The sequence below is a fragment of the Neophocaena asiaeorientalis genome, unplaced genomic scaffold (genome assembly GCF_003031525.2).
Source record: "Neophocaena asiaeorientalis asiaeorientalis breed wild unplaced genomic scaffold, Neophocaena_asiaeorientalis_V1.1 scaffold582, whole genome shotgun sequence".
In the NCBI taxonomy this organism is placed as follows: Eukaryota; Metazoa; Chordata; class Mammalia; order Artiodactyla; family Phocoenidae; genus Neophocaena; species Neophocaena asiaeorientalis.
In genome coordinates, this window is record NW_020172996.1 from 360653 (window position 1) to 386672 (window position 26020).

General features: G+C 44.6%; 1 protein-coding gene across 1 annotated transcript in view; it reads right to left on the reverse strand.

Moving 5' to 3' along the window:
• Positions 1-308: 308 nt before the first annotated feature.
• LOC112397999 (zinc finger protein 551-like) overlaps positions 309-26020 on the reverse strand; it is a 39460-nt gene continuing 13748 nt past the window's right edge. Inside the window, 1 exon segment of the mRNA XM_024742364.1 lies at positions 309-2721. Within this exon segment, the coding sequence (XP_024598132.1) occupies positions 1886-2721 (836 nt within the window). The 3' untranslated portion in view covers positions 309-1885.

Below are 26020 nucleotides of genomic sequence, written 5' to 3' on the forward strand. Positions count from 1 at the left end.
GTGGAAACAAAGACTATTTCCACTTCATTCAACAGGGATACTGGATGGGTCAAAAATACCATATCACTAGACTAAGAATCTTTCTTCTCTCTATCCTTGTTTTCCTGTTTGCACAGCAATGGCCTTAGATGAACAGCCCAGAGAAGCCACAGGAATCCACAAAACGTTTTTTTTTTTTTTTTTTTTTTTACGCGGGCCTCTCACCGCTGTGGCCTCTCCTGTTGCGGAGCACAGGCTCTGGACACACAGGCCCAGCGGCCATGGCTCACGGGCCCAGCCACTCCGCAGCATGTGGGATCCTCCTGGACCGGGACACGAACCTGCGTCTCCTGCATCAGCAGGCGGACTCCCAACCACTGCGCCACCAGGGAAGCCCCACAAAACGTTTTGATTATTTTCTCTGACAAGGCCTTCAGCTACACAGGATATACAGTTCTGGACGTCCTGAGAATTTCTGTACCTGCTCATCCTTCACAACCATAGTGACTAAACGTCATGAGTGACCTTTTAAAAGAGGCACATTCTAACCATTATGTTGTAGTCTCCTCCACTCTCTATTAATCCAGTGTTTCTGTAACAATTATCACTTCCCTGGCCCCTTTAATCTTAAAATCATTGATGTTACCCTACAGAATTCAGGACATCAGGGCACATAGCTCTGCTGCTGGACCTGGGGAACAGATTTCCCTCAACAGTGCTGAGCACGATGAAATGTCGCCTGTGAACAAGAGAATAAGTTTATGTTGCTCTCAAAAGCACTAAAGGTTGTCACAGCAACCAGAAACAGCCCCCTCCTCAGTTTGAACTCTGAACCTACAAAACATCATGGTATGCCGTCTGAAAATTAACACCACAAAGCCCTGCAGTCTTTCCTTGAAGGTTTTGAGCAGCAATGCAACCTAGGCCAAAACTGGAGAGGCATATTCTGTCGTCATACTGTCCCTGCCGAGGCACACAGTTTGGGATCCTGACCAGAGCAGTTCATCTCAAGCCAACAAACCCAGTTTACAACAAACCACCCCATACAGTGAACAGAACCCCTAAGATTAATGGTGTCTTAAACAATAAGACCTTTATTATTATACAAACAAGAGCAATGGGAGGCAGACTGTTCCCCAGGCTAGTGACTTGGAGGGAGGAAAATCCCATCACTAGAGTCTCATGAGATCAATAATATTACTGAAAAATGTAGTCCATCTTTTAATCACCAACGGAGTCCTCTAGGCCAAAACTGGGTAAGGCCCATGATTTAACTCATAAGGGAGGAAAAAAAACTGGGAAAGACTAAGTGTTCAAGCTACTCATGAATCATCCCACAAGTGGGAGAGCACTGGGGTTTCCTTCCCTGAACACACTAGGTTGGGTGAATGTTGCACACTATGGGCATCTGCCAGGTGGTTAGAGGTGAAATGACTTCTACTACAGAACTGGCAGTGACATAAATCTGGCAAGGGCCCTGGACAGGTTAAAAAGTGCAATGCAGCTCCCACATACCTGGAATTTAAGTGGATGTTTGGATGTATCTGGTTCAATACAGGCAAATGGCATCTTCATAAGGGATCTCCTCCTGTGTTGTTGCACTGAACAAAGAAATCATGTATACCTGCATATTGAAGGTAGTTCTCCCATTTGAAATCTGTGGTATCCCATGAGGTATGTTCTTCAGCGGAAAGCTTTCTCACACTCACTGAATTTATAAGTTATAAGGCCTTTCTCCACTGTGAATTCTCTGGAGTGTACTGAGGCTAGACTTTGGCCAAAGGATTTTCCCCATCTGCCATACTCATAAGGCTTTGCTCCAATGTGACACTATGGTGTTTTAGGAGTCTGGAGATGAATTTCCCACATTCAAATAAACCTAAAGCCTTTCTCCAATATGAACACTCTAGTGGTCACTGAAGTTGGACCTATGGGTAAAAGATTTCCCACATTCACTGCACTCATCAGGCCTTTAACCAGTGTGAACTCTTCGGTGTTTAATGAGGCTGGAGCTATGGCTAAAAGATTTCCCACATTCGCTGCACTCATAAGGCTTTTCTCCAGTGTGAATTCTCCTGTGTTTAATGAGGCTGGAGTTTTGAGTAAAGGATTTCCCACATTCACTACACTCATAAGGCCTTGATCCAGTGTGAACTCTCTGGTGTTTCAAGAGACTGGAGCTGTAAGTAAAGAATTTCCCACATTCGCTGCACTCATAAGGCCTTTCTCCAGTGTGAACTCTCCGATGTTGCAGAAGTGCAGAGCTTTGGCTAAAAGATTTCCCACATTCGCTGCACTTATAAGGCCTTTCTCCACTATGAACTCTACGGTGTTCAATGAGGCTAGAGTTTTGAGTAAAGGATTTTCCGCATTCACTGCACTCATAGGGCCTTGATCCAGAGTGAACTCTCTGGTGTTTTATAAGACTGGAGTGGTAGGTAAAGAATTTCCCACACTCACTGCACTCATAAGGCCTTTCTCCAGTGTGAACACTCCGATGTTGAAGGAGTGCAGAGCTTTCACTAAAGGATTTCCCACATTCACTACACTCATATGGCCTTTCCCCAGTATGAATTCTCCGATGTTTAATGAGGTTGGATTTGTTGCTAAATAATTTTCCACATTCGTCACACTCATGAGGCCTCGCTCCAGTGTGAACTCTCCGGTGTTGAATGAGGCTAGAGCTTTGCCTAAAGGTTTTCCCACATTCCCCACACTCATAAGGCTTTTCCCCAGTATGAACTCTCCAATGGTCATTGAGGCTGTAGCTTTTGCTAAAAGATTTCCCACATTCGCTGCACATGTAGCATTTTTCTCTAGTGGGGACTCTTTGGTGCTGAAAAAGCATGTGTTTGCAACTAAAGTCTTCAGTACATTCTCCAGAGTTATAATGAGTTTTCCCCCTGTGAAAGGCAGCTCCACACTCAGTTCCCCTGTTTGACTTCTCCCTGGTGTATGTGGACTCCCCATGGGAAAGGGACTTCCCTGACACAAAACATTTGCAGTCTTTCATAAATGAGGCTCTGTCCATGTTGCTTCTGAAGCATTTCTCGCCAATGTTCTGCTTTTGGTGCTGAAGTTTTGCACTGAAATACAACTGCTGCTCCCATGCCCCAATATCATACAGTTTCTGCCTCTGGTGCTCAGTCAAGTGCAAAATGTCTCCCAAGTCCGGGCCGCATATCTCACAAAAATGGGCCTTTTGGGTGGACACATCTGCCTTGGGAGTACTGACCTGTGACATTCTATTTACAGAAATGCTGTGTTCAGGAGGTGCCTCTTCATCCTCTGCTCCATGCCAACAACCTGAAAACAAGTAATGCTGGTGAAGTGCACATTGACTTTGGTCGGAGGGGACAGCTACTACAAAAGTGTGTATAACAAACCTAGGAACCTGTCCATGGGATTGTTTGCAGGAGCAAGGAGTTGGTTCCAGTTGAGGATGGGGCTGCTTAGCACTACTGAGCTATAAAGATCACAGAATGGGAGAGGTCTCATGAGGTGAAGGACACAACCTTGTGGTGGACACAAAAAGAAGAGACAGGGTCTGCAATTCCTTCTTCTACAAAGAACTTTGAAAAGGAACCTGTCTGCTGGGGACACATGAACACTGTATAAAAGGGTTGTGCCAAGACCCAAGAAAATACGACTATAGTAGGGCAGCTAGTCTTTAAGGACTGTTTAAGAATGTGTGCACACCTCATGAAACAATACATAGGGGGACTTCCCTGGTGGTCCAGTGGTAAAGAATTGCCTTTCAATGCAGGGGACCCAGGTTCTATTCCTGGTCGGGGAACTAAGATACCACATGCCACGGAGCAACAAAGCTCACACGCCACAACTACTGAGCTTACGCGCCTCAATGAGAGAGAGGAAACCCACACGTCACAACTAGAGAGAAACCCATGTGCCGCCGCAACTAGAGAGAAGCCCGTGCGCCACAATGAAGACCTGACACAGCCAAAAATAAATAAATAAATAAATTTTTTAAAGTTAAAAAAAAAAAGAATACATAGGGGCCACTGCAGTTGGAGTAGTGAGAAAAACGGGTGAGAGAGGAGTCCAGAGATGTGAGGTTAACCTCAGGTTGGAAATTAATAGTAGCAGTGACAATAGAAATGACGAATTGGCCAAGTGTCAAGAAAGGGGAAGGAAGACAGAAATGAAGTGTGGCCACTGGCATCAAAATTCTGGTCAAACACAGTAAGTTTCTGGCATGATTTGAATACGGCATTGTCATCATGCCCTCTATGCAGGACCAGGCTCCCTCTGAGTCATCTTGCTTGATTCATATACATACTGTGAACCTCTGTGGGCTCTCCAACCCAATCCCGCTCCCTCACTGATCAAATACATGGCACCTTAATGATACAAGAAGCAAGGGATTCGATATCCTATGATAACCATAATGGAAAATAAAGAATTTTTTAAAAAGAATAATAATAAAAAAAGAACTGTTAAGTCAACAGGGAAGATGATGTTGGGCATGCTAAAGGAAGGAGAGGGAAGTGCACAAACCTCAGCCCAATGAACCACAGCACCAACCCAGGGAACTAAGGAAGGAAGCAGTGCCCATGGTCCTGATGTGAGGACAGACTGCTCCTGGGGAAAAAAGGAAGGGCAGAGACTAGTTCAAGGCACAGAGGCAGGTTTGACAGCCTTACCCAAGGAAGTTATAAGTGCCAAGTTCTCCAGCATCACGTTGTGGTACAGGCATCTCTGAGCATCATCAAGGAGATCCCATTCCTCCCAGGAGAAGTACACGGCCACATCCTCAAAGGTCACACTGCCCTGGCAAGATGGAGACAGATGAAACCACAAACAGCCCCTTTCTCAGGGACAACAATCCATGCCCCATGCCCACTCTCCTCCCAAGCTCTCCAACTCAGAGGAGAAACCAGGCCCTGGCAACCATTGGTGTCACTGTCTTCAAACGGTCCCACTGATCACTGGAACCAGCCATCAACAAGAGGTGCGTTGGCAAGTAGGTATCTAAGCTGTGGACCTGGCATAGATGGATCCACACACTCATGCCAGGCTATTCCACTGGTGTGGCCAAGGTCACAAAAGTCTCAATACCAGGGCCCTGGGGTCATCAAGCATACTCCCTCTTCAAGTACGCATAACCCTTGAGACTGGATCCCACAGCCCATGACTATGGTAGTCACCACCTCACTGTCCCACACCCCAGACTTCCAGACCTGTGTATTTAGCTGCTCACTTAATGCCTCCACTTAATGCTCTAGGAAACATCTCAGAAGCTCCTGATATCTCTGGGGAATATTACTCCTACTACCAACTTCCTCATCTCTGTTGATAGAGCTTCTATTCCCACACCTGCTAAAAAAACAAAACAAACAAACAAAAAAACAACCCTAGGAATATCCCTGAGTCCTGTTTTACTCCCTTATGGTTCACATCAGAAAATATAGTTGTCACTTTTAAAAACACACATCCAGAATCCAATCATACCTCCTAAACCATGACTCTGGTCCACTGACCCTCACCTGGATTATGGCAGTAGCCTCCATACCCATCTTCCTTACTCCTTCCTCTAACCCACAGTCTATATACTTCATGCAACAGCCAGATGTAGCCAGTTAAGACGTTGGTAATACTACCTCCCCCCTCTGATTGAAACCTCCCATCAATCACCAACTTCTCAGCAGTCATTCCAGTCCTAATTACTGTCCCCTGATCTTTATTCCCACCTGAAAGAAAAGGGACTTTTCCTTTCCTGGAAATTCCCAGTTAAGTTTTACCTCAAACATGTGCTACCAGTTTCTAGGATAACTTTTCACACCTGTTTACAATGGTTGCCAGAAACGGAAACACCTTCACATAACCCTGGCCTTAGGGTTTCTCCAGGGCTTCCAGACCCCAAACTGGGGGCACGGCACTTACGAGTCGCAAGAAACCACAATCCAGAGAACATGTCGGTGGAGGTCAGGGACAGTGAGGGAATGGGGCACCCTCCACTTGGCTGTGTTGTTTCCAAAATACGCCTCTGCAGCCGTGGGAAACGTGGAAAAAGCCAAGTCTTGAGGAATGAGTCTATGGCGGGGTTCGATGGGCTCAGACCTCCCTATACCCCTGCCTGACCCTGAAGACTGGGACTCAGGGTAGCTATTCAACCTCTGTTCCTCAGTGATCGGTTCTCCTTTTAACAGGTGTCCTTCCGCCTGTCACCCTTGCCCACGCCCCACCACCATCCCGGACACCGCGGCCTGGGCTGCAGGCACGTGAGCAAGCGCCCCGCACTCGGGGCTTTAGTCTGGCGCGGTGAGGGCGGTGAGGGCCGGAGGACGAGCGTTTACCTGAGGCAGGTTCCTCAGCGCCGCCGCCGCCATCAGACTCTGGGCGGAGCGGGGCCGGGAGAGGCGGGACGCAGGGACGCCGGACCCTCTCCTGGGCCTGGCGCGGGGCCCCCGTGCGGCGTCGCCGAACTTCAGACCCGCCTCTATGCCGCGGAGACAGCCCCTCCTCTCGGACCTTCTCAATTCCGTCACCTCGAGATGGACCCACAATTCCCAAATCTCACACTGGTCAAACAAAACCAAGAGTAGCTAACATGGCCGCTGTGAAAAGGAAGCCAGAAGTTCCGCCCTGACATCATGCGGCCTCCTGTCTCTAAGCGTTCATTGGGTAGCGTTCCTGCCGCTCGATACTGAGCATTCTGGGTAATGTAGTCCCAACAGATCCACACACTGAGGAGACTGGGCTTCCTGCTGGAAAGGACTAGCTTTGCCAGGAGGGGAGTTGGGAAAAGATATATCCAGGTGAGTTTCACCCGACCTTTAAAGGTATCGTGATCCTATGTTTGCCAAATGCTCTCTGCAGCTGATCACCCAAGTGTTTGGAGACTTATAGTTTCGTACTCGGTGAAGATTGGCATGCTCCCAGAAGCTAAAAATACTATTTCAGGGAATTCCCTGGAGGTCCAGTGGTTAGGACTCTGGCTTTCACTGCTGAGGGCATGGGTTCAATCCCTGGTGGGGAAACTAAAATCCCGCAAGCCGAGAGATTCAAACATTTCCAGATGCCCCAAAGGCTACAAAACCAAACGAACATATTTTTATAGAATCAGACACAAAATGTGTTTGTCAGCGGAAGCTAATAAACATTATCTTATTTCAATTCAAATTCATGCACTCCAAAGCATAAAGTTAGTTTTCCAGTCTATGTACATTTGGTCAGGGGCAAGAGAGAAAATACTCCAGATCGTGTTCTGTCAAGGAAGACAGAGGAAGGATATTGGGCCACCCTCAATCAGGAGTACAAAAATAGATCTAACAGAGTCTCTCCTTGACTAAATTTTAGTCAAGCCCCTCTAAGCTTTTTCTCTTTATTTATTTTATTTTATTTTTTATTTTATTAGACCCAGTCTTTGGGCCTTGTCCTCAAAAGCAAGAATTCTGCTAAGTGGGTTTGGCAAGAATTTCCCATCCTAAATGTCTGATAGCCACTGATATCTGATGAAATTTCCTCATCCCTCACCATCACACAGGTAATAACTGATCACACTGACCTACACCTTCTGGAAGAATTGTTTAGGTCAGTTTAGGAAGAATTTCCCTGCTCTCTTAGTAATTTTTTATCCACTGACACCACCCCCCTTCCTCCTTGGCTACAAATCCCAACTTTTTTACAAGCGTCTGAGTAATTTTTCTTTAACAGATCAGTCTGTGGTTTCCAAAGAAAACATCTCTCCTGCCTTTAGAGTCAATTATTCTGTCTAATACATTGAACAACACTTTTAACCATTTAATATCTCTTACTTGATATGCTGACATATATTCAGTTCCTTTTAGGAATCTACCATCAATCTCAAAAAGAGGACAATGAGAAACATGCTACTTTTACTGTACAATGGCTGCAGTGTTCACAGTTGGAGGATGTATACAAAGGTCACTCTTGCCCTGGAGATACTGGGAGTATCTTAAATTTACAATTTCATTGCTGGGAAATGATTATCATTTCTTTTCTGATGCAGGGACTGTTTGCATGAAGAACTGATGTTATCTCAGAAAAATAGTTGTAAAATGCAAATTACAAATAGCCATTCATAATGTCTATGTAGTGATTCAAAGTAGTAGCAGAAATAGTTTTGGTGAAACATCAGTGGATGATGGAAAAAGGTCAGGCCTCAGAGTTTTAGATGTGATGTCTGAGAAGACATAGAATTAAGCTGAGCCTATGACTACATGACTAGAATGGTCACTCTGAAGGTTTTATCTCCAAAATGTGACTCTTCTTCATTCTTTTTTTAAATACTACCATTATTCTTTTTTAAAAATTAATTAATTTTTTGTCTGTGTTAGGTCTTCGTTGCTGTGCGTGGGCTTTCTCTAGTTGCAGTGAGCGGGGGCTAATCTTCGTTGCAGTGTGTGAGCTTGTCATTGCAGTGGCTTCTCTTTGTTTCGGAGCACGGGCTCTAGGAGCATGGGCTTCAGTAGTTGCAGCATGCAGGCTCAGTAGTTGTGGCGCACGGGCTTAGTTGCTCCACGGCATGTCGGGTGTTCCCGGACCAGGGATCAAACCTGTGTCCCCTGCACTGGCAGGTAGATTCTTAACCACTGCGCCACCAGGGAAGTCCTGACTCTTTTATTCTTGAAATTTTTGAGCAATACCAGCATGGAAGGAGAGAGTTAAAGGAGACATTCAGAATAACCTGAGTTGTAAAAATATACAGGGAAGCTGAGATGTCATATTTAGTCCCTGGTCTCACTAATGATCAATGAGCAAACAGTTGGTTTTAGGTATTTACTGTAGGTACATGGGAGACATTGGGTCATAACAGAGACAAAAAACCCTGAATTCATAGGAATTACATTGTACTCAAGGAAGAAAGACCAGAAACAGAAAAGACTAATTGTATAATATGTTATAATGTGGCAGACAAATTGGGAGAAGGCGGCAAGGTGAGTATCCTGAGAAGTACAGTATGGAGTATAATATTACACAGCACAGAAAGGGAAATCTTTTTAATAAGAGGGCCTTTGAGAAAACACTTGAAGGACGTAAGAGATGAGCCCGCTGGGTACTTCTGCAATAAATTTTGGGGAGAAGAAGTAGGTGACCAGGTTGTTCAGTGGGTGGAGGCTTCACAGGTCTCCTCAGCAGTGCAGAGTGCAGGACACCAGCCCAGCTGGCCATTCCTCTCCTTTGCTCACTGCAGAGACACTCAGGGCATGTGGGTAGAAAGTCTTGGCTCTGCCTCTCAGAGCTTGAAAATTTCCACTATGTTGAACTGGGACCTGAAACCAGGCATGCTCACCTTTCCTAGAACCCTGATTTTCAGAGTTTGATCCCAGGACCTTCACCATCAGTGTCACCAGGGGACTCATTAAAAATGCACATGGGGCTTCCCTGGTGGCGCAGTGGTTGAGAGTCCGCCTGCCGATGCAGGGGACACGGGTTCGTGCCCTGGTCCGGGAGGATGCCAAATATCGCGGAGCAGCTGGACTCGTGAGCCGTGGCCGCTGGGCCTGCACGTCCGGAGCCTGTGCTCCGCAACGGGAGAGGCCACAACAGTGAGAGACCCGCGTACCACAAAAAAAAGAGAAAAAAAATGCACATGCTCAATTCTGAACCCAGACCTGAATGAGGCACTCTGTGGGCCAGGCCAAAGAATTTGTGTTTTAACAAGCTTCCAAGTGATAATGATACATGCTCAAGAAATATGTATCATTCTGCTGTGTATTCTGCAAAGACATATACCTGCATTTCTTGCAATTTACAGGTGCTCTGTCTAAATACGTAGGATTTTTTAGCTGAAGTTGGAAAAAAAAACTGGATCAGTACGTATTTGATTCCTAAAAAAAGAAAAGTATAAAATGTTTTGTAGTGTTTATGAAGATGTCCTACACCATATACAATTATAAAATAGAATGTCATAAGTGTCAGATAATTAAACCTCTTGGAGGAAAAACAAAGCTTGCAGTATAGGATCAGTTTAGGATTGCTTCTGCACATGGATTGCTATCTGTCTGTGTGTTATCTATATGTTAAAATATAGTCCTATACAAGCTGCTTTTCTTAGTAAAAATAAAGTCATATTTCATATAAAGATGTGCACTTTGCTTTTCTCACTTAACTGTGTATCTTGGAGGACTTCCCTGGTGGCGCAGTGGTTAAGAATCCACCTGCCAATGCAGGGGACACGGGTTCGAGCCCTGGTCTGGGATGATCTGACATGTCGCGGAGCAACTAAGCCCGTGTGCCACAACTACTGAGCCTGCTGTGCTCTAGAGCCTGCGAGCCACAACTAATGAACCCGCATGCCACAACTGCTGAAGCCCGTGCACCCAGAGCCCATGCTCCACAACAAGAAGCCACCACAATGAGAAGCCTGCTCACTGCAAGGAAGAGTAGCCCCCACTCGCTGCAACTATAGAAAGCATGAGCGCAGCAACGAAGACCCAATGCAGCCAAAAGTAAATAAATTAAAAAATTTATTAAAAAAAAAAAGCAGGGAAAAGAGATGAGATTCCATATGTAAGAGCATTTATACTATTAAAACAAAACAAAACTATGTATCTTGGAGCAATCCTTTTGTAAGAACTTGCTGTGAGGCATGATGCCCTTAATGTTCCTGCCCACCTCAGATTACTGATTTAGTCACAAACATGTAAGGGGCCTGGGACAATCTACTGTGTGGGATTTACTATATGTTGTAGCTTTGATAACAGAGTGAAGTGGAATTTGTCCTGTAATTGGAGAAGCTTTTCATGCTGTTTTTGTTTCTTATGACCAGTGGTTCAAAACTAAGTGTGAGATCATCACATTGAGTGGCCTGGAGTTATGTTTCACAAACTCTGGGCGGATAAAAATAACCTGATGATATTTTGAAGAGAACATTTCAAGCCTCTCATATTGGAGCATGATAAAGAGGAGACCCCTTCAAAGGCCCCTAGAAAGCTCTGGTTGGTGACTGGTTGCTAGAGGAACCAATTTTGTGATTAGAGTTTGGAACTGTCAGCCCTCTCTCCCCCCACCTCCTGGAAGAGAACCTGGAGTTTCAGTTAAACTCCAATGGTCAGTGATTTAATCAATCATGACTAGATAACAAAGCCTCCATTAAACCCCTAAAGGATGGGGTTAAGAGAACTTCCTGGTTGGTAAGCAAGAATGCATCAATGGGCTAGGAGGGTGCGCATACCAAGCTTCTCAGGGCAGAAGCTTCTGCTTTGGGACCTTCCTAGACATTGTCTTCTGTACTTCATTGTCTGGCCTGTTCATTTGTATGCTTTGAAATAGCCTTTGTAATAAACAGATTAGTAAGTAAAAGTGTTTCCTTGGCGCTCCGTGAGCTATTCTAGCAGATTATCAAAACCGAGGTAGGGTGGTCATGGGAACCCCCTGATTTGTAGTCAATTTGGACAGAAGTGTGGGTAACCTAGGGATCCACCTTGGATTGGGCAGTCTTGTAGGATGGAGCCCTTAAGCTGTGGGGTCTGTGCTAAGTCTGAGCACCTAGTTTCAGAACTGAATTAAATTGTAGGACACCCAGTTGGCATGTGCAGAGAATTGCTTGGTGTTAAAAACCCCACATATTTGAAACTCCAACTTCAGTGACCATCAGAGAGTTCACACAGGAGAAAGACCTTATAAGTGTGACCAATGTGGGAACGTCTTTAGCCACAGCTCCAACCTCACTCAACACCAGAGTTCATACAGGATTGGGCCTTATGGGTGTGTTAAATGTGAGGAAGCCATAAGCCAAAGGCCTTACCTTCTTGATTACCACAAAATTCACACAGGAAAAGCAACTTAGACATGCAGAAACGTCATATGTCCTCCTTCAGTATAAAAACACTCAAGGAGGTGCCTTTTGAGGGTGCCATCTGCCTGAAGTGAACCTCATACATCCAAACATCAACATAAATGTCAGATATGTGGAAGGCGCACTTCATGTTTTAACCTTCCAGATTACTGGAATTCTTGTCAGATTACTGTCCTGTCAGATCTAAGGCAGAAGCCATTCACCTCCACCACCTGGCAGGTGCCCAGATTGTACATCATGTACCCAACCCAGTGTGTTTGGGGCAGGAAACCTCAGTGTCTTCTCATTCTCTCAGGGACTTCATGAGAAGCTGGAGTACTCTCCTTTCTCTCTGATTATTTAGAGCAGGGGCTTGACCCAGTTGTGACCAAGAGGACTCCATCTGAGTTCTGCTGGTGACTTGTAAAGATGGACTACCTTTTCTGGGGATTTTGTTGGTCTCACATGACTCTTGTGATGGAATTTCCAGCCTCCAAGTCACTGACCCAGGAACAGCCTGCCTACATTGTTCTGGTTTTCTGCTATAACAAAGGCATTAAGGTTTCCGTCACTTTTAATCTCAAGGGTTCTGTTCCCTTTAAGGGGTAGTTTGAGAACAACTGGGTTCTGCCAGAATAAAAGAAACAGATTTTGTGGGATCCTGACCCTCATATGCCTCACGGGTGGATGGAATGGTGGCAGTGCTCCTGCAGGTCTGGGCCTGGTTTGCTTGCTTGGTCCTAATTTGGAGGCTGAATGCTAGTATTTTTTGTGGTGACAGAGCTTATCCTGAGGAGGGAGCAGTTGTGACAACCTCCAGTACTTCTGGGAACAACATGAAATTGTTCTCTTATTCACAGGAGATATTGCATCCTGCTCAGCACTAGTGAGGGAAGTCTGTTCCCTAGATCCTGCAGTGGAGCCATGTGCCCTAACATCCAGAATTCTGTATGTGTGGTAGTATCCCTGGTTGAAAGATTATAGGGGGAATGATAATAGTTACAGGAACAGCTGATTAGTAGAGATCACAGAAGACTGCAGCAAACTGGCTGGAATATGCCTCTTTTAAAAGGGTATCCACAGTGTTCCAGGCACCATGGTTTTGAAGGATGAGAAACTGCAGAAATTCTCAGGACCTTCAGAACTGTGTATCTTGTATAGCTGAGGGCCTTCTCAGAAAGTAATCTAATGGTTTTATGGATTCCTATAAACAGCCCAGCTTCTCTGGGCTGTTCACCTTAAGGCCATTGCTGCACAGACAGGGAAACAGGGAGGGAATGACGGAAGATCTCTTAGTCCGATGATGTGGCCTTTGTGACCCAGCCTGCATTCCTACTGACTCAGTTGTAAATGGTCTTCATTGCTCACCAATATTTGCTACTACTGAGGCTAGGCACCAATCCCAGGGCATTACAAGGGATATGGTGGTGTTAACATAGGTTTGCTAAACTTTATTTTTCTAAAACAGTAAGAATTTTTTTGTTTCTTAACGCTTTTTAGGTACAGTTAATAAACAATAAATTGGGACTTACCTGGTGGTGCAGTGGTTAAAAATCCACCTGCCAACGCAGGGGAAACAGGTTCGAGCCTGGTCTGGGAACATCCCACATGCCACGGAGCAGCTAAGCGCGTGCGCCACAACTACTGAGCCTGCACTCTAGAGCCCGGGAGCCACAACTACTGAGCCCACGTGCCACAACTACTGAAGCCCTCACACCTAGAGCCCGTGCTCTTCAACAAGAGAAGCCACTGCAATGAGGAGCCTGTGCACTGCAACAAAGAGTAGCCCCCACTCACGGCAACTAGAGAAAGCCCATGTGCAGCAACAAAGACTCAAAATAGCCACAAAAAAAAAATAATAATAAATTGTCCATATTTATACTGTACCATTTGATAAGTTTTGACATTCATATAAACCCATGAGACCATCAAACAATCATGATAATTAAGCTATGCATTACCCAGTATTTACCTCATGCCCTTTAATAATCTCTTTCTCTCTGCCCTCCCTGGCCTTCCAGGCAAGCATTGATTTACTCTATAATAAAATATTTTGTGTTTTCTATAACTTTATATGAATGGAATTATAAAATATTTAGTCTTTTTTCCCCCGGGTGTCCTCCTCAGGCAGTGTATTTATTTTGAGATTCAGCAGTGGTTCTTATGTGGGTAGTTCATTCCTTTTATGTTGTTGAGGAGTATATCACTATATACTGGGATATATCACAATTTGTTTATTCCTTCATCTGTTTTTTGGATATCTGAATTGTTTCCAGTTTTTGGCTATATCAAACAAAATTGCTATAGACATTTTAGTACAATTCTTCAATACTGATATATTTCATTTCTCTTGTGCTAATACCTCAGAGCGCGTTAGTTTACAGGTTAGATAAATGTATAACTTTTCAAGAAGAATCAAACTGTGACCTAGCACAATTGTTCCCTTTTGTATTCCTGCCAACAGTGAGAGACTTCTAGTTATTTCGTATCTTTGCCAATGGTGTGTATGGCGGGACTTTTTAAATTTTGACTTTTTTTTTTTTTGTATGTGTTGGGTCTTCAATGCTGTGCACAAGCTTTCTATAGTTGCGGGACTACTCTTCATCGTGCGGGCTTCTCATTGCCGTGGCTTCTCTTGCAGAGCCGGCTCTAGGCACACAGGCTCAGTAGTTGTCGCTTGCGGGCTCTAGAGCACAGGCTTAGTGTTGTGGGGCACGGCCTTAGTTGCTCCACGGCATGTGGGATCTTCCCGGACCAGGGATCGAACCTGTGTCCCCTGTATTGATAGGTGGATTCTTAACCACTGTGCCACCAAGGAAGCCCCTTGACCCTTTTTTTTTTTAAGCTTTTTAAAAAAAAGTTAATTAATTAATTTATTTTTGGCTGCATTGGGTCTTCGTAGCTGCACACGGGCTTTCTTTAGTTGCAGTGAGCTAGAGCTACTCTTTGTTGCAGTGCACGGGCTTCTCATTGCAGTGGCTTCTCGTTGCAGAGCAGGAGCTCTAGGCGTGCGGGCTTCAGTAGTTGTGGCACACGGGCTCAGTAGTTGTGGCTTGCGGGCTTTAGAGTGCAGGTTCAGTAGTTGTGGCACACGGGCTTAGTTGCTCCGCGGCATGTGGGATCTTCCTGGACCAGGACTCAAACCTGTTTCCCCTGCATTGGCAGGTGGATTCTTAACCACTGTGCCAAAGTTCAATTTTGACCCTTTTAATAAATGTGTGTAACAGTATTTCACTGTAGTTTTAGTTCCACTTCCCTGATGTTTCATGATGTTGAGCATTTTTCATTTGTTAATTTGCCACCTGTATGTCTGGTAAGAAAGTTCATATCCTTTGCCTGTTTTTTAAAAATGAATTTTGGCTATTTTTCTTTTCATTAACCAATTAGAAGATAGTGAAACAATAAAGACATGTTGCAACTTCATTCTTCAATGATGTGACTTCTTAACTAAGGAATAATTGTATTTACTATTCTGGAATATTGGAAGATATCTACCCTACCTTATTTATTTATTTTCTTTGGTACATTGCAATGACCACATATAACTTAGAGCTAATTTTAAGTTTAATCTGCATTTTTAATATATTTTCCATTACTTTAAGTCTAAATATTCAACAATACAATAAATAAAGGAGAGTTCCCTGGCAGTCCAGTTGTTAGAACTCCGCACTTTCACCATCGTGGCCCAGATTCAATCCCTGGTAGGGGAATTGAGATCCTGCAAACTTCACAGCAAAAAAAACAAAAAGCAAAAAACAAAAAACCCCAATAAATCAAGCCATACTTTGTAGTGTTGCCAGTTTCTCTGATGTATATATTCCCATCAGTGGCCAATTTAAAACTGTCAATATGAACTCACTGACCATGGAGTTGGAAAAAGTTGTCAGTAGCACACAAATGTAGTCTATTTCCACCATACTAATTCAGTAGCCACACATAACCTCAAGAATATAGAAAATAATGAAATGTGAAATGATTAGGAAGTGAAAATTTTTCATATATATATTTTTGAACTATAGTTGATTTACAATATTAGTGTCAGGTGAGGGCCAGTGATGTGTGTGGGGTGACATTGATGACCCTGTTAGGGATACCAGGGTGATGGTGCTGCTGTCCATGAGAATACTATTCACAGGAGAGAAGTGAGTTTGCAGGGAAGGCACTGCATGCCCATGGGGAAGGGGCCGGGTTCCTCAGGTTGAAATGTCGGGGTGTGATGGTTCAGTGCTCAGCAGATGATCTCACAGGAGAGGTATCTGGGGGTGTGGCTGGAGTCCCCAGATGTTTCTGTCAGGGAGCGGATACAAGGTAAGTAGGTGAGGGCTTCCCTGGTGGCACAGTGGTTAAGAATCCGCCTGCCAATGCAAGGGACACGGGTTTGAGCCCTGGTCCAGGAAGATCCCACATGCCGCGGAGCAACTAAGCCCGTGTACCACAACTACTGAGCCTGTGCTCTGGAGCCCGCGAGCCACAGCTACTGAGCCCGCATGCCACAACTACTGAAGCCCACGTGTCTAGGGTCCGTGCTCTGCAAAAAGAGAAGCCACCGCAACGAGAAGCCCGTGCACTGCAACGAAGAGTAGCCCCCGCTTGCCGCCAACTAGAGGAAGCCCGCGTGCAGCAACGAAGACCCAACGCAACCAAAAATAAAAAATTTTAAAAACTTAAAAATCTTTAAAAAAACGAAAAAACAAAGGAAGTAGGTGAGTTGAATCAGAGCAGTGTTCACTAAATCTTCCCTAACTCAGCCACTTGGCAGATGTGTGCCCTTGTCAAAGTCATCCTCTCTCAGCTGCAGCTCCCTCCTTTGAGAAGTGGAAGTAATAAATTTTTCCTCTGCTGGATAATTTGGGGGCTGGTAAATGAGGAACTCTTCAGGAGAGCTCCTCAATGTTAGCTCCCTATGAAAAGAAGGGTGCAGGCAGTTATGGGCTGAATTGTATGTCCCCAAATCCATATATTGAAGTCTTAACATCCAGTACCCCAGAATGTCATTGTATTTGGAAATAGGGTCTTTAAAAAGGTAAAATAAAGTCACTAGGGTGGACCCTAATCCAACGTGACTGTGGTCCTTAAAGGAAGAGGAAGTTAGGGACTTCCCTGGTTGTCCAGTGGTTAAGAATCTGCCTTCCAACGCAAGGGACTCGGTTTCAATCCCTGGTTGGGGAACTAAGATCCCACATGCCTCAGGGCAACTACTGAGCCCACATGCCTCAACTAGAGAGAAGTCCGCGCACTGCATCTAGAGAAGCCTGCACGCCACAACCAAGAGCCCACGTGCCACAGCGAAAGGTCCCGTATGCCACAACTAAGACCCAATGCAGCCAAAGAAAGAAAAGAGGAAGTTAGGATACACACACAGAGAGAGAAGACAATGTAAAGACACAGGAGGAAGATGGCCATATACAAGCCAAGGAGAGCAGCATCAGGAGAAAATGATGCTGTCAACCCCTTGATCTCAGATTTCTAGCCTCCATGTTTGTGAGAAAATGTGTTGTTTAAGCTTCGCAGTCTGCGGTACTTTGCTATGGCAACCTTAGCAAACTATTACAGGGGCCATCAGCATCCAGGAAGGAGAAGGTCTGAGGGCACCCCAGGGAGGGGGGAGGCTGAGAAGGACACTCAGAGGAGCCTGAGGGAACCAGAAGGGCTTTCTTGGGGTGGAAACAGGCCAGGAGCGAAGGGGGACACAGTGGGTCAGACTCCCTGAGACACTGGGTTGTGAGCTTGGGATTGATTCCTGGATCCCCACCCCTCGCTGGGGGTTGCAACAAGAGACTCTCCCTCTAACCCCCACCCCAGGTTCAGTTTCCCCCAGTACGAAATGGGGAGAGGGAGCAGACCTGCCTCAGGGGCTGTAGGAGGATGCTTAATAGCTCGTAGGCCTAGGGAAGGGGCTTGGAGTGAGGAGCTAGTCTTAGAGTCCTGATCGTCCTGAGGGGAGGGGAGCATAGGGGCAGCCGTGCCTTTGAAGAGAAGGGCCGAGTGCCACTGGGGCTGGGGGTTGGGGGGAGGGGGTGGATGGGGTTTACAGCTGGCTCTTACCGAAGCCCTGATCCCCAGTGGACAGTCCCCAGGCGGTGATGGGGGGATGCATGCATGACCTGCCTGCTCAGGCACCACCAAGAAGAATTTGAACACCTTCAGATGGATTGTATCCAGCTTCTACCCTCCATGCAATTTGACTATGTTTTAGTTATTGTCTGTTTTCAGGCTGGATTAAACCATTTCTCTGCTGAAAAGCTACAGTCCTTGAAAAAAAAGCTGACTGATTTTGTTTCCAACTTGGGTTATCCCAATGTTTATATCAAGTGACTGTGTCACATGGGAACCATTGTAAAAGAACCCTGTAAGGTGTTTCCCCTGACTCAAAAACTACACTGTCCGTGTTACCAACAATCTTTTGGAAAAGTCAGAAGGATCAATGGCATTCTTAAATTAAAATCAGCAATACTTTCAGAAATTCTTGAGCTCCCTGACCAAAGGTACTCCCACTAGCCCTTACATTCACGCAGTCCACTGACAAATCAGTTACCCCCTATGAATTACTAACTGGAAGGCCCATGTGTCTAGGGATTTCACCTCCAATACTAGACTCTGCCCTGCTATATGCAGACATGGCAAAATATTCCAATGAACTCATGTATTACACCCAGTCCCAATCACCAACTCGTTAAGGCCACTTCCTGAAAATACCTTTTAAACAGCTACTTCGTGATATTCAGCTAGTAGATTTCATCTATTGGAAGGGACATCAGAGAATAACTACTCTTGAACCTCTTTGGAAGGGACCCTTCGGGTTCTGTTGACAAGTGGAGCAGTGAAACTCCAGGGAGTCACTCACTGGGTTCACATTTCACAACTAAAGAAAAGATTCCGAATTCCACACAATTGGCAAGCTACTCCCATATGGGACTTCAAAAGGAGGATTCTCAGAGAACCTCCAGAAGTAGGTTTCCTACGGAAGCACAATCCTGATTTCTTAAGTATATCCTGCTCTCTCAGGGAAACATTAACCACATTCAAGATGGTGTCATGAGATGTGGAGTCTCTGCATGAATCAGGAATTTCTCACATACCGTGTTATCTACCATCATCTGCAAGAGTGCACTATAGAAATGCCCATAGCTCTGCAATGTGAAGAGGCAACATGAGGTCTCCAGAAGGCAGCTGTAAGAGCAGACGAAAGACAGAAATACGGTCCGTAATTGCACTATAAAGATTAGGTTTCATAACTGTATCAAAACTTGAACTTTGTCCTTGAGGCGTCCACTGAATAATAAAAGAAACAAAGAGATATGATATGACTGGCATTCAGGATCTTGTCCTGAACTCAGTGAGGAACACTTTCTCATCATTTGCCAGGAATAAATCCACATAAAGATTCCAAGTCTTGGAACACAATCTAGATGGCATATCATTCTCCCATGTTCTTTTTTTTTTTTGGCAGTACGCGGGCCTCTCACTGTTGTGGCCTCTCCCGTTGTGGAGCACAGGCTCCGGACGCGCAGGCTCAGCGGCCATGGCTCACGGGCCCAGCCGCTCCGCGATATTTGGCATCCTCCCGGACCAGGGCACGAACCCGTGTCCCCTGCATCGGCAGGCGGACTCTCAACCACTGCGCCACCAGGGAAGCCCCTCCCATGCTCTCTTTTGTGGAAGTTTAATACAGGGCCAATACACACATTGAAAAAATTATCTGTGACCATGGATCAGGGAGACAGCAAGCAAATATACAGTGCAAAGCAAAAGAGAGTCACTAAATGGACAGAGTGGAGAGGAGGGAGAGAGAGAAAGAATCATTTCAGAAATTGCAGATAAGAAAAAAGAAAAGGAAGTGGCACAATTCTGGAAAATAAGAGACTGCTAGAGTTACAGATGTGACTTTTGAATATGGAAAGCTTACAAAAAGCTTACAAAATATTATAGTTTCTTCAATGTATAAGAGAAGCAATTCATCAGAAAGAATGGAGGGGAGGGAGGAGCTATAAAGAGAGAAACTGGGACTTCCCTGGCAAGTCCGGTGGTAAAGAACTCACCTTCCAATTCAGGGGACGTGTGTTCAATCCCCGATCAGGGAACTAAGATCCCACATGGTGCAGGGCAACTAAGTCTGCGCTCCACAACTACTGAGCTCGCACGCCTCAACCAGAGAAACTGTGTGCCACAAACTACAAATCCCACGCGCTCTGAAACCCACGCACCACAACTATAGAGTCCATGCACCCTGGAGCCTGTGCGCCACAACTAGAGAAGAGAAAAACCCACATGCCACAACTAGAGAGAACCCCTTGTGCAGCAACGAAAGATCCCGCACACCTCAACGAAGATCCCACATGCCGCAACTAAGACCCAACACAGCCAAAAAAAAAAAAAGGACTTCACCTTCCAACTCAGGCAGTGTGGGTTCGATCCCTGGTCAGGGAGCTGAGATCCCACATACTTCATGGCTAAAAAAGCGAAACATAAAACAGAAGCAGTATTTTAACAAATTCAATAAAGAATTTTAAAATGGTCCACATCAAAAAAATCTTTAAAAAAAAAAGAGAAACTAAAATCTAGATTCAAGAAAATCCAGATTCTGAGACAGATGGGACAGTAGGATACGTCTTCAACAATGACAATTAAGGACAGACATAAATGCAGGTCAGGAATTGAATGTAAGTTCATTTTCTAACAAAATTGTAATGAGATGGACTTCCAAAGAGAATCATCAAAATACAATTCCTATAAAGGTTTAGTTTTCTAAGCCGGCAAGCTTGGTCTATGAGCCCTGACATAAAGAGAGTTGACAGGAGCAGTGCATGAATGCAGTGGATTCACAAAGAAAATATTTTCAGAAAGAGTAGTTACAGGAACGGCCAGGCAGCCAGGCACTGCTGTGCTCCGTGCTGGGGTGTTACTCTCTGAATCTCAGTCCATGTTGGGCTATAAGCCTGGCATTCCCCCTCCCATCAGGACATCTGAGGTTCTATTACTGTGCGGAAGAGATGGCAGGGCTATGCACTGGGGATCTGAATGCATGTGACTAGAACACTCCTGTACCTTCCTTCTAGAATCATGACCTTATATCCTAAAACTCTTAGATTCAGAGGACATCAGGGATGATAATTAGTCAACAAACAGCTTACTCCATTTGGATTTCAATCTAGAACTATTTTAATTGTTCTACCTACTGTGAAGAGTTAAGAAAAAGTAACGAACTCTTCCCCCTGATACCCCACAATCTAAAGGAGGAGAATATGGATTGTGCCTAAAACCTTTTCTCAAGTTACTAACTGAAGGAAATTTTCATTATAAACCTATTTTCCACATTGATTCTCAGCCAGAGTCCAAAATGAAAGAAGAGCCACTCACACTCATTATGTGCTTTCCATGTTTCTAAGCATACATTTTCCCATTTGACTATGTAAAATCTGCTCCTAAGAAGTGTGATAATTCATATTTTTGATAGGTTTCATCTCATTTAGTTAAAACATTTTGAGAAGTAGGTATGTAAATATTCATTTTTGTGCACATGAGAAAAGAATAAGGAAGGAAGGAGGGAAGAAAAAGGAAGAGAATAAAAACTTAAAGATGGATGGTATCAAGTTGACACTTCCGGGTGGGACCAAAGTGAGGCGGTGGGGCAGGGGCTGGTACCTTTCGCAGCAATCATGGCATATGCCGGCCTCACCGTGCCTCTCATCATGATAAGCATGTTCTGGGGCTTGGTCGGCTTCCTGGTGCCCTGGTTCATCCCTAAGGGTCCCAACCAGGGAGTTATCATCACCATGTTGGTAATCTGTTCAGTTTGCTGCTATCTCTTGTCACGAAGAGACCTCCTCTAGATGCAAAATCACCTCCATACAAAGACCACCCTCCTTGACTTGCCCACTTTGGCCATCAGCTGCCTTAAATGTTCACACCACATTTGAATATATTATTCTACAATGCAGCATTTTTTCTTGTCAGCTTTTTTTGCACTTTGATGAATGATGTGCTTATTTAATCTAAACTGTGTTGCCTCTATAAAATGTTTTTTTTTAATTTTATTTTACCATTCCTTTTTTTTTTTTTTGCTGTACGCGGGCCTCTCACTCTTGTGGCCTCTCCCGTTGTGGAGCACAGGCTCCGGACGTGAAGGTTCAGCGGCCATGGCTCAGGGGCCCAGCCGCTCCGCGGCACGTGGGATCTTCCCGGACCGGGGCACAAACCCGTGTCCCCTGCATCAGCAGGCAGACTCTCGACCACTGCACCACCAGGGAAGCCCCTACTTTTTTTTATTTATTCATTTTTTTGGCTGCATTGGGTCTTCATTGCTGTGTACAGGCTTTTTCTAGTGCAGCAAACAGGGGCTCCGCTTTGTTACGATGCACAGGCTTCTCACTGCAGTGGCTTCTCTTGTGGAGCATGGGCTCTAGGTGCGCAGGCTTCAGTAGTTGTGGCACATGGGCTTCAGCAGTTGTGGCACACGGGCTTAGTTGCTCCACGGCATGTGGGATCTTCTCAGGCCAGGGATCGAACCCGTGTCCCCTGCACTGGCAGGCAGATTCTTAACCACTGTGCCATCAGGGAAGTCCCTATAAAATGTTAATGTACTCTTACGGGATAGAAAGTGCTGTTCTTCTGAGAAATAACGTTACTCTCTCCTTAGAACCTGTGGATGTGAAGATGGCTCCTGCCTGCTCAAAACATGAGAATCAGCGAAGTGTTTAAAAACTGTTACATGACAGCAAGACTCCAGTGGGGCAATCAGTAGGGGAACATGTTCAGAGGGAAAATGTGTCCCACCAGAATTATACCAAAGTATATTTTCAGGATGAATTTCTTATTTCTGCCCTCTTTTGGAATAAATTATTTTTCTACTTTCTATGGGAAAAAAAAAAAGGATGGTATCAAGGAGAATCTCTAGCAGCCCGTAGAAGGAACTGGGTTTGTACAGGGTGGGATGGGGTGGATACAGCACACTCTGCATCTAACAGGAAACAACCCCTCACTTTATGTATAAAGTTTTTTAGGGTCTCACTTCCAATACCAGTAACAGAGTAACCTTCCCCTATCTTATCTATTCCTTAAGTTTCTGTTTAACTCACATCTTGGTACAAAAGGAAAAGATACCCATCTCTGTCTGACACCACAAGGGAAAGCCCATGGTGACAAGTCGAGTCTGTCTTGTGATTTGGATGAGGAACTCAAGCCTTGAGCTATAGTTTTATTATTCCCTAATCCTCTTTCCCACCAGGCCACTCATTTTCAAGTCTGCAAATGTATGACAGTGGCTGGATCGGGTACTGAGAATAACTTTTAAATAATTTTTGCCCCAATTAACTATCATTAAAAACAAGTACAACTCATGTGACAATATCCAAAGAAGCAATTGGGAGAACGTGGGAGAGCGACTTTTCCAAGAGTCCTTGAAGTGCCCAGGGTTATCACAGGGAGGGAAGCAGAAGGCATGGAAGCCTGACAATTAGGATAGTGGAAGCCATTTATTTGGCTCTGTTCAGATTTGGGATAACTCACAGGGGTTTCTCCAACACCTAATTCCCTGGGAGATGTCATAACTCAGAGGAACATCATGAGTAAGTGGCCTGAAAGAGGGGGATCCATAGATATTATGTGTCTACCTTCATTCAAGCAATATTTTCTAAAAGCTTCATAGTTAAAAGAATCATACACACGTAGAGAGTGAAGATTTACACAAACCTAAACTAGAATATAATAAGAAACTATATTAGAGGACTTCCCTGGTGGCAGAGTGGTTAAGAATCTGCCAATGCAGGGGACACAGGTTCGAGCCCTGGTCTGGGAAGATCCCACATGCTGCAGAGCAACTAGGCCTGTGCACCACAACTACTGAGCCTGCGCTCTAGAGCCCGCGAGCCACAACTATTGAAGCCCGCATGCCTACAGCCTGTGCTCCGCAACAAGAGAAGCCACCGCAATGTGAAGCCCACTCACCGCTACGAAGAGTAGCCCCCTGTTGCCGCAACTAGAGAAAGCCCGCGCACAGCAACGAAGACCCAACACAGCCAAAAATAAATAAAATGAATACATTAGAAAACAAGGCAAAAAACTTATGATAAACATTGAATAAAATATAAGCTTTAAAGAAAAAAGAAACAATCTTAGAGAAAACTAGTTATGATGAATGAGGTGCAAGTACGAATCCCCAGTAGAGAAAACTAAATGTACGAACAATTCAGACATTTTAATGAGATCTGGAGGATGACTGGCATAGAATATCACCTGCCTTGTGAAGAGTACATTTTCCTGAGTCACCACATCAATGGCACTACTCACAGAAGCCTGAATCAAGCAGTGATGGGGATGAAGAAGGCTCCAAGACAGAGGAATAGACAGACACAAACAAGTATCAATGATCAGGTGACTGATGCATCCCTGAGGTGGGTTCAGGGCTGAAGAACACCTGAAGAAATATGCACTAAAATCCTGCCATTTCCTTCCATCCCCACTCAGCACTTGACATCAGGCTAAGCACAGCCCTGCCTGGGGACTTTTCTTCCAAGATACTTTGTATCACATGGGAGAGCAGAGTACTGGGAGACAGTACTGAGAGTATAAGAGATGACAAACTGGGCAATGACTGTAACCAAAACCAAACTTTAGAAATCTGGTCTCAGTTTAGAGGGACGACCAGGACCCAGGACCAGCTTTTCTTCTTCAAAAATTTTCTCAAAAGAAGACCAAGAGGAAAGGAAGGAAGGAGGGAAGAAAGGAGGGAAGGAAGAGGAAGGAGGGAAGAGGGAGGAGGGAGGAGGAGAAGAGAAAAAGGAGAAAAAAATTCCAAAACAGTAATTTGAGAAGATATACACACTCTAATATTCATTGCAACATTATTTACAAGAGCCAAGACATGGCAGCAACCTAGTGTCCATCAACAGATGAAAGCATAAAGATGTGATACATATATACAATGGAATATTATTCAGCTATAAAAAGAGTGAAATTCTGCCATTTGCAGCAATGTGAATGGACCTAGAGAGTACTATGCTTAGTGAAAAAATACTCTCTATGTATCACTAATATGTGGAACCTAAAAAATAAAACAAAGGAGTGTATATAACAAAACAGAAACAGACTCACGGATATAGAAAACAGACTAGTGGATACTGGTGGGGAAAGGGAAGGGGGAGGAGCAAGATAGGGGTAGGGGATTAAGAGGAACAAACTACAATGCTCAAAATAAATAAGCTACAAGGATATGTGGGATAACACAGAGAATATAGTCAATATTTTCTAACAACTTTAAATGGAATAACCTATAAAAATACTGAATTACTATGCTATACACCTGAAACTAATATTGTAAATCAAGTATACTTCAATTAAAAATAAATAAAAATAAACTATAGTAATAATTGGGTCTCATAAACCATATTAATACAATAAAATCCATGAGATATAACTGTAGATGAAGAGGGAAGGGAATTTAGGCAGAAATAAGACAGGGCAAAATTGAAGGGGCATTTCTGGAAAGACCAGTAGGGATATGGCATTACTCTTCAGCTGTGAGAATAAACTCCTCCCTCTTTGGGAGGCTTTTCTATGAAGCAGTGAGGGAGGGTTTTGCCAAGGTTTAGTAAAATACTATAGATTTTGGCACAATTTAAACTGAGTCAGCAGCTTAGAAAACAGAGGTTCAGGACTATGAAGTTTTACTGTTCACAATCTGCAGGTCACTGATATCTTACAGCCCCATAAAACTGCCTCATGGCAGGCAGAGAGGAACTGGAGAACTGGTGTTTCTCCTAGTGAGGAAAATGGAACTAAAATGGGGCTAGGATCTGAGACAGGAGTTTACTGGACGTATTGACCAAGAGAACCACGCAGAGAAGAACAGGAGAACCCGATTCAGATGGATAAATGGGGTGGAGTGGGGGAGTTCATGCATTTGAGAATCAGGTGATATCTAAGAGGTCACGTCTTAGGTGTTGAAGAAAACTAGCACATCAGAGACTGGGACAGGAGGGTACTTCCCTGGTGATGCAGTGGACAAGACTCCGAGTTCCCAATGCTGGGGTCCCAAGGTTTGATCTCTGGTCAGAGAACTAGATCCCACATGCATGCCACAACTAAGGAGCCCTCCTGCTAAAACTAAGACCCAGCACAACCAAATATATAAATAAATAATTTTTAAAAATAGAGGCTGAGACAGAACAGAGTCACTGAACATATTACATAATTGGAAGAACATTTAAGAGTGACAGTGAACTCCAGGGTGTGCGCTCTGTGGATTTGTAGATGATGTTTCTCCCTCTAAAGCCATGTTTG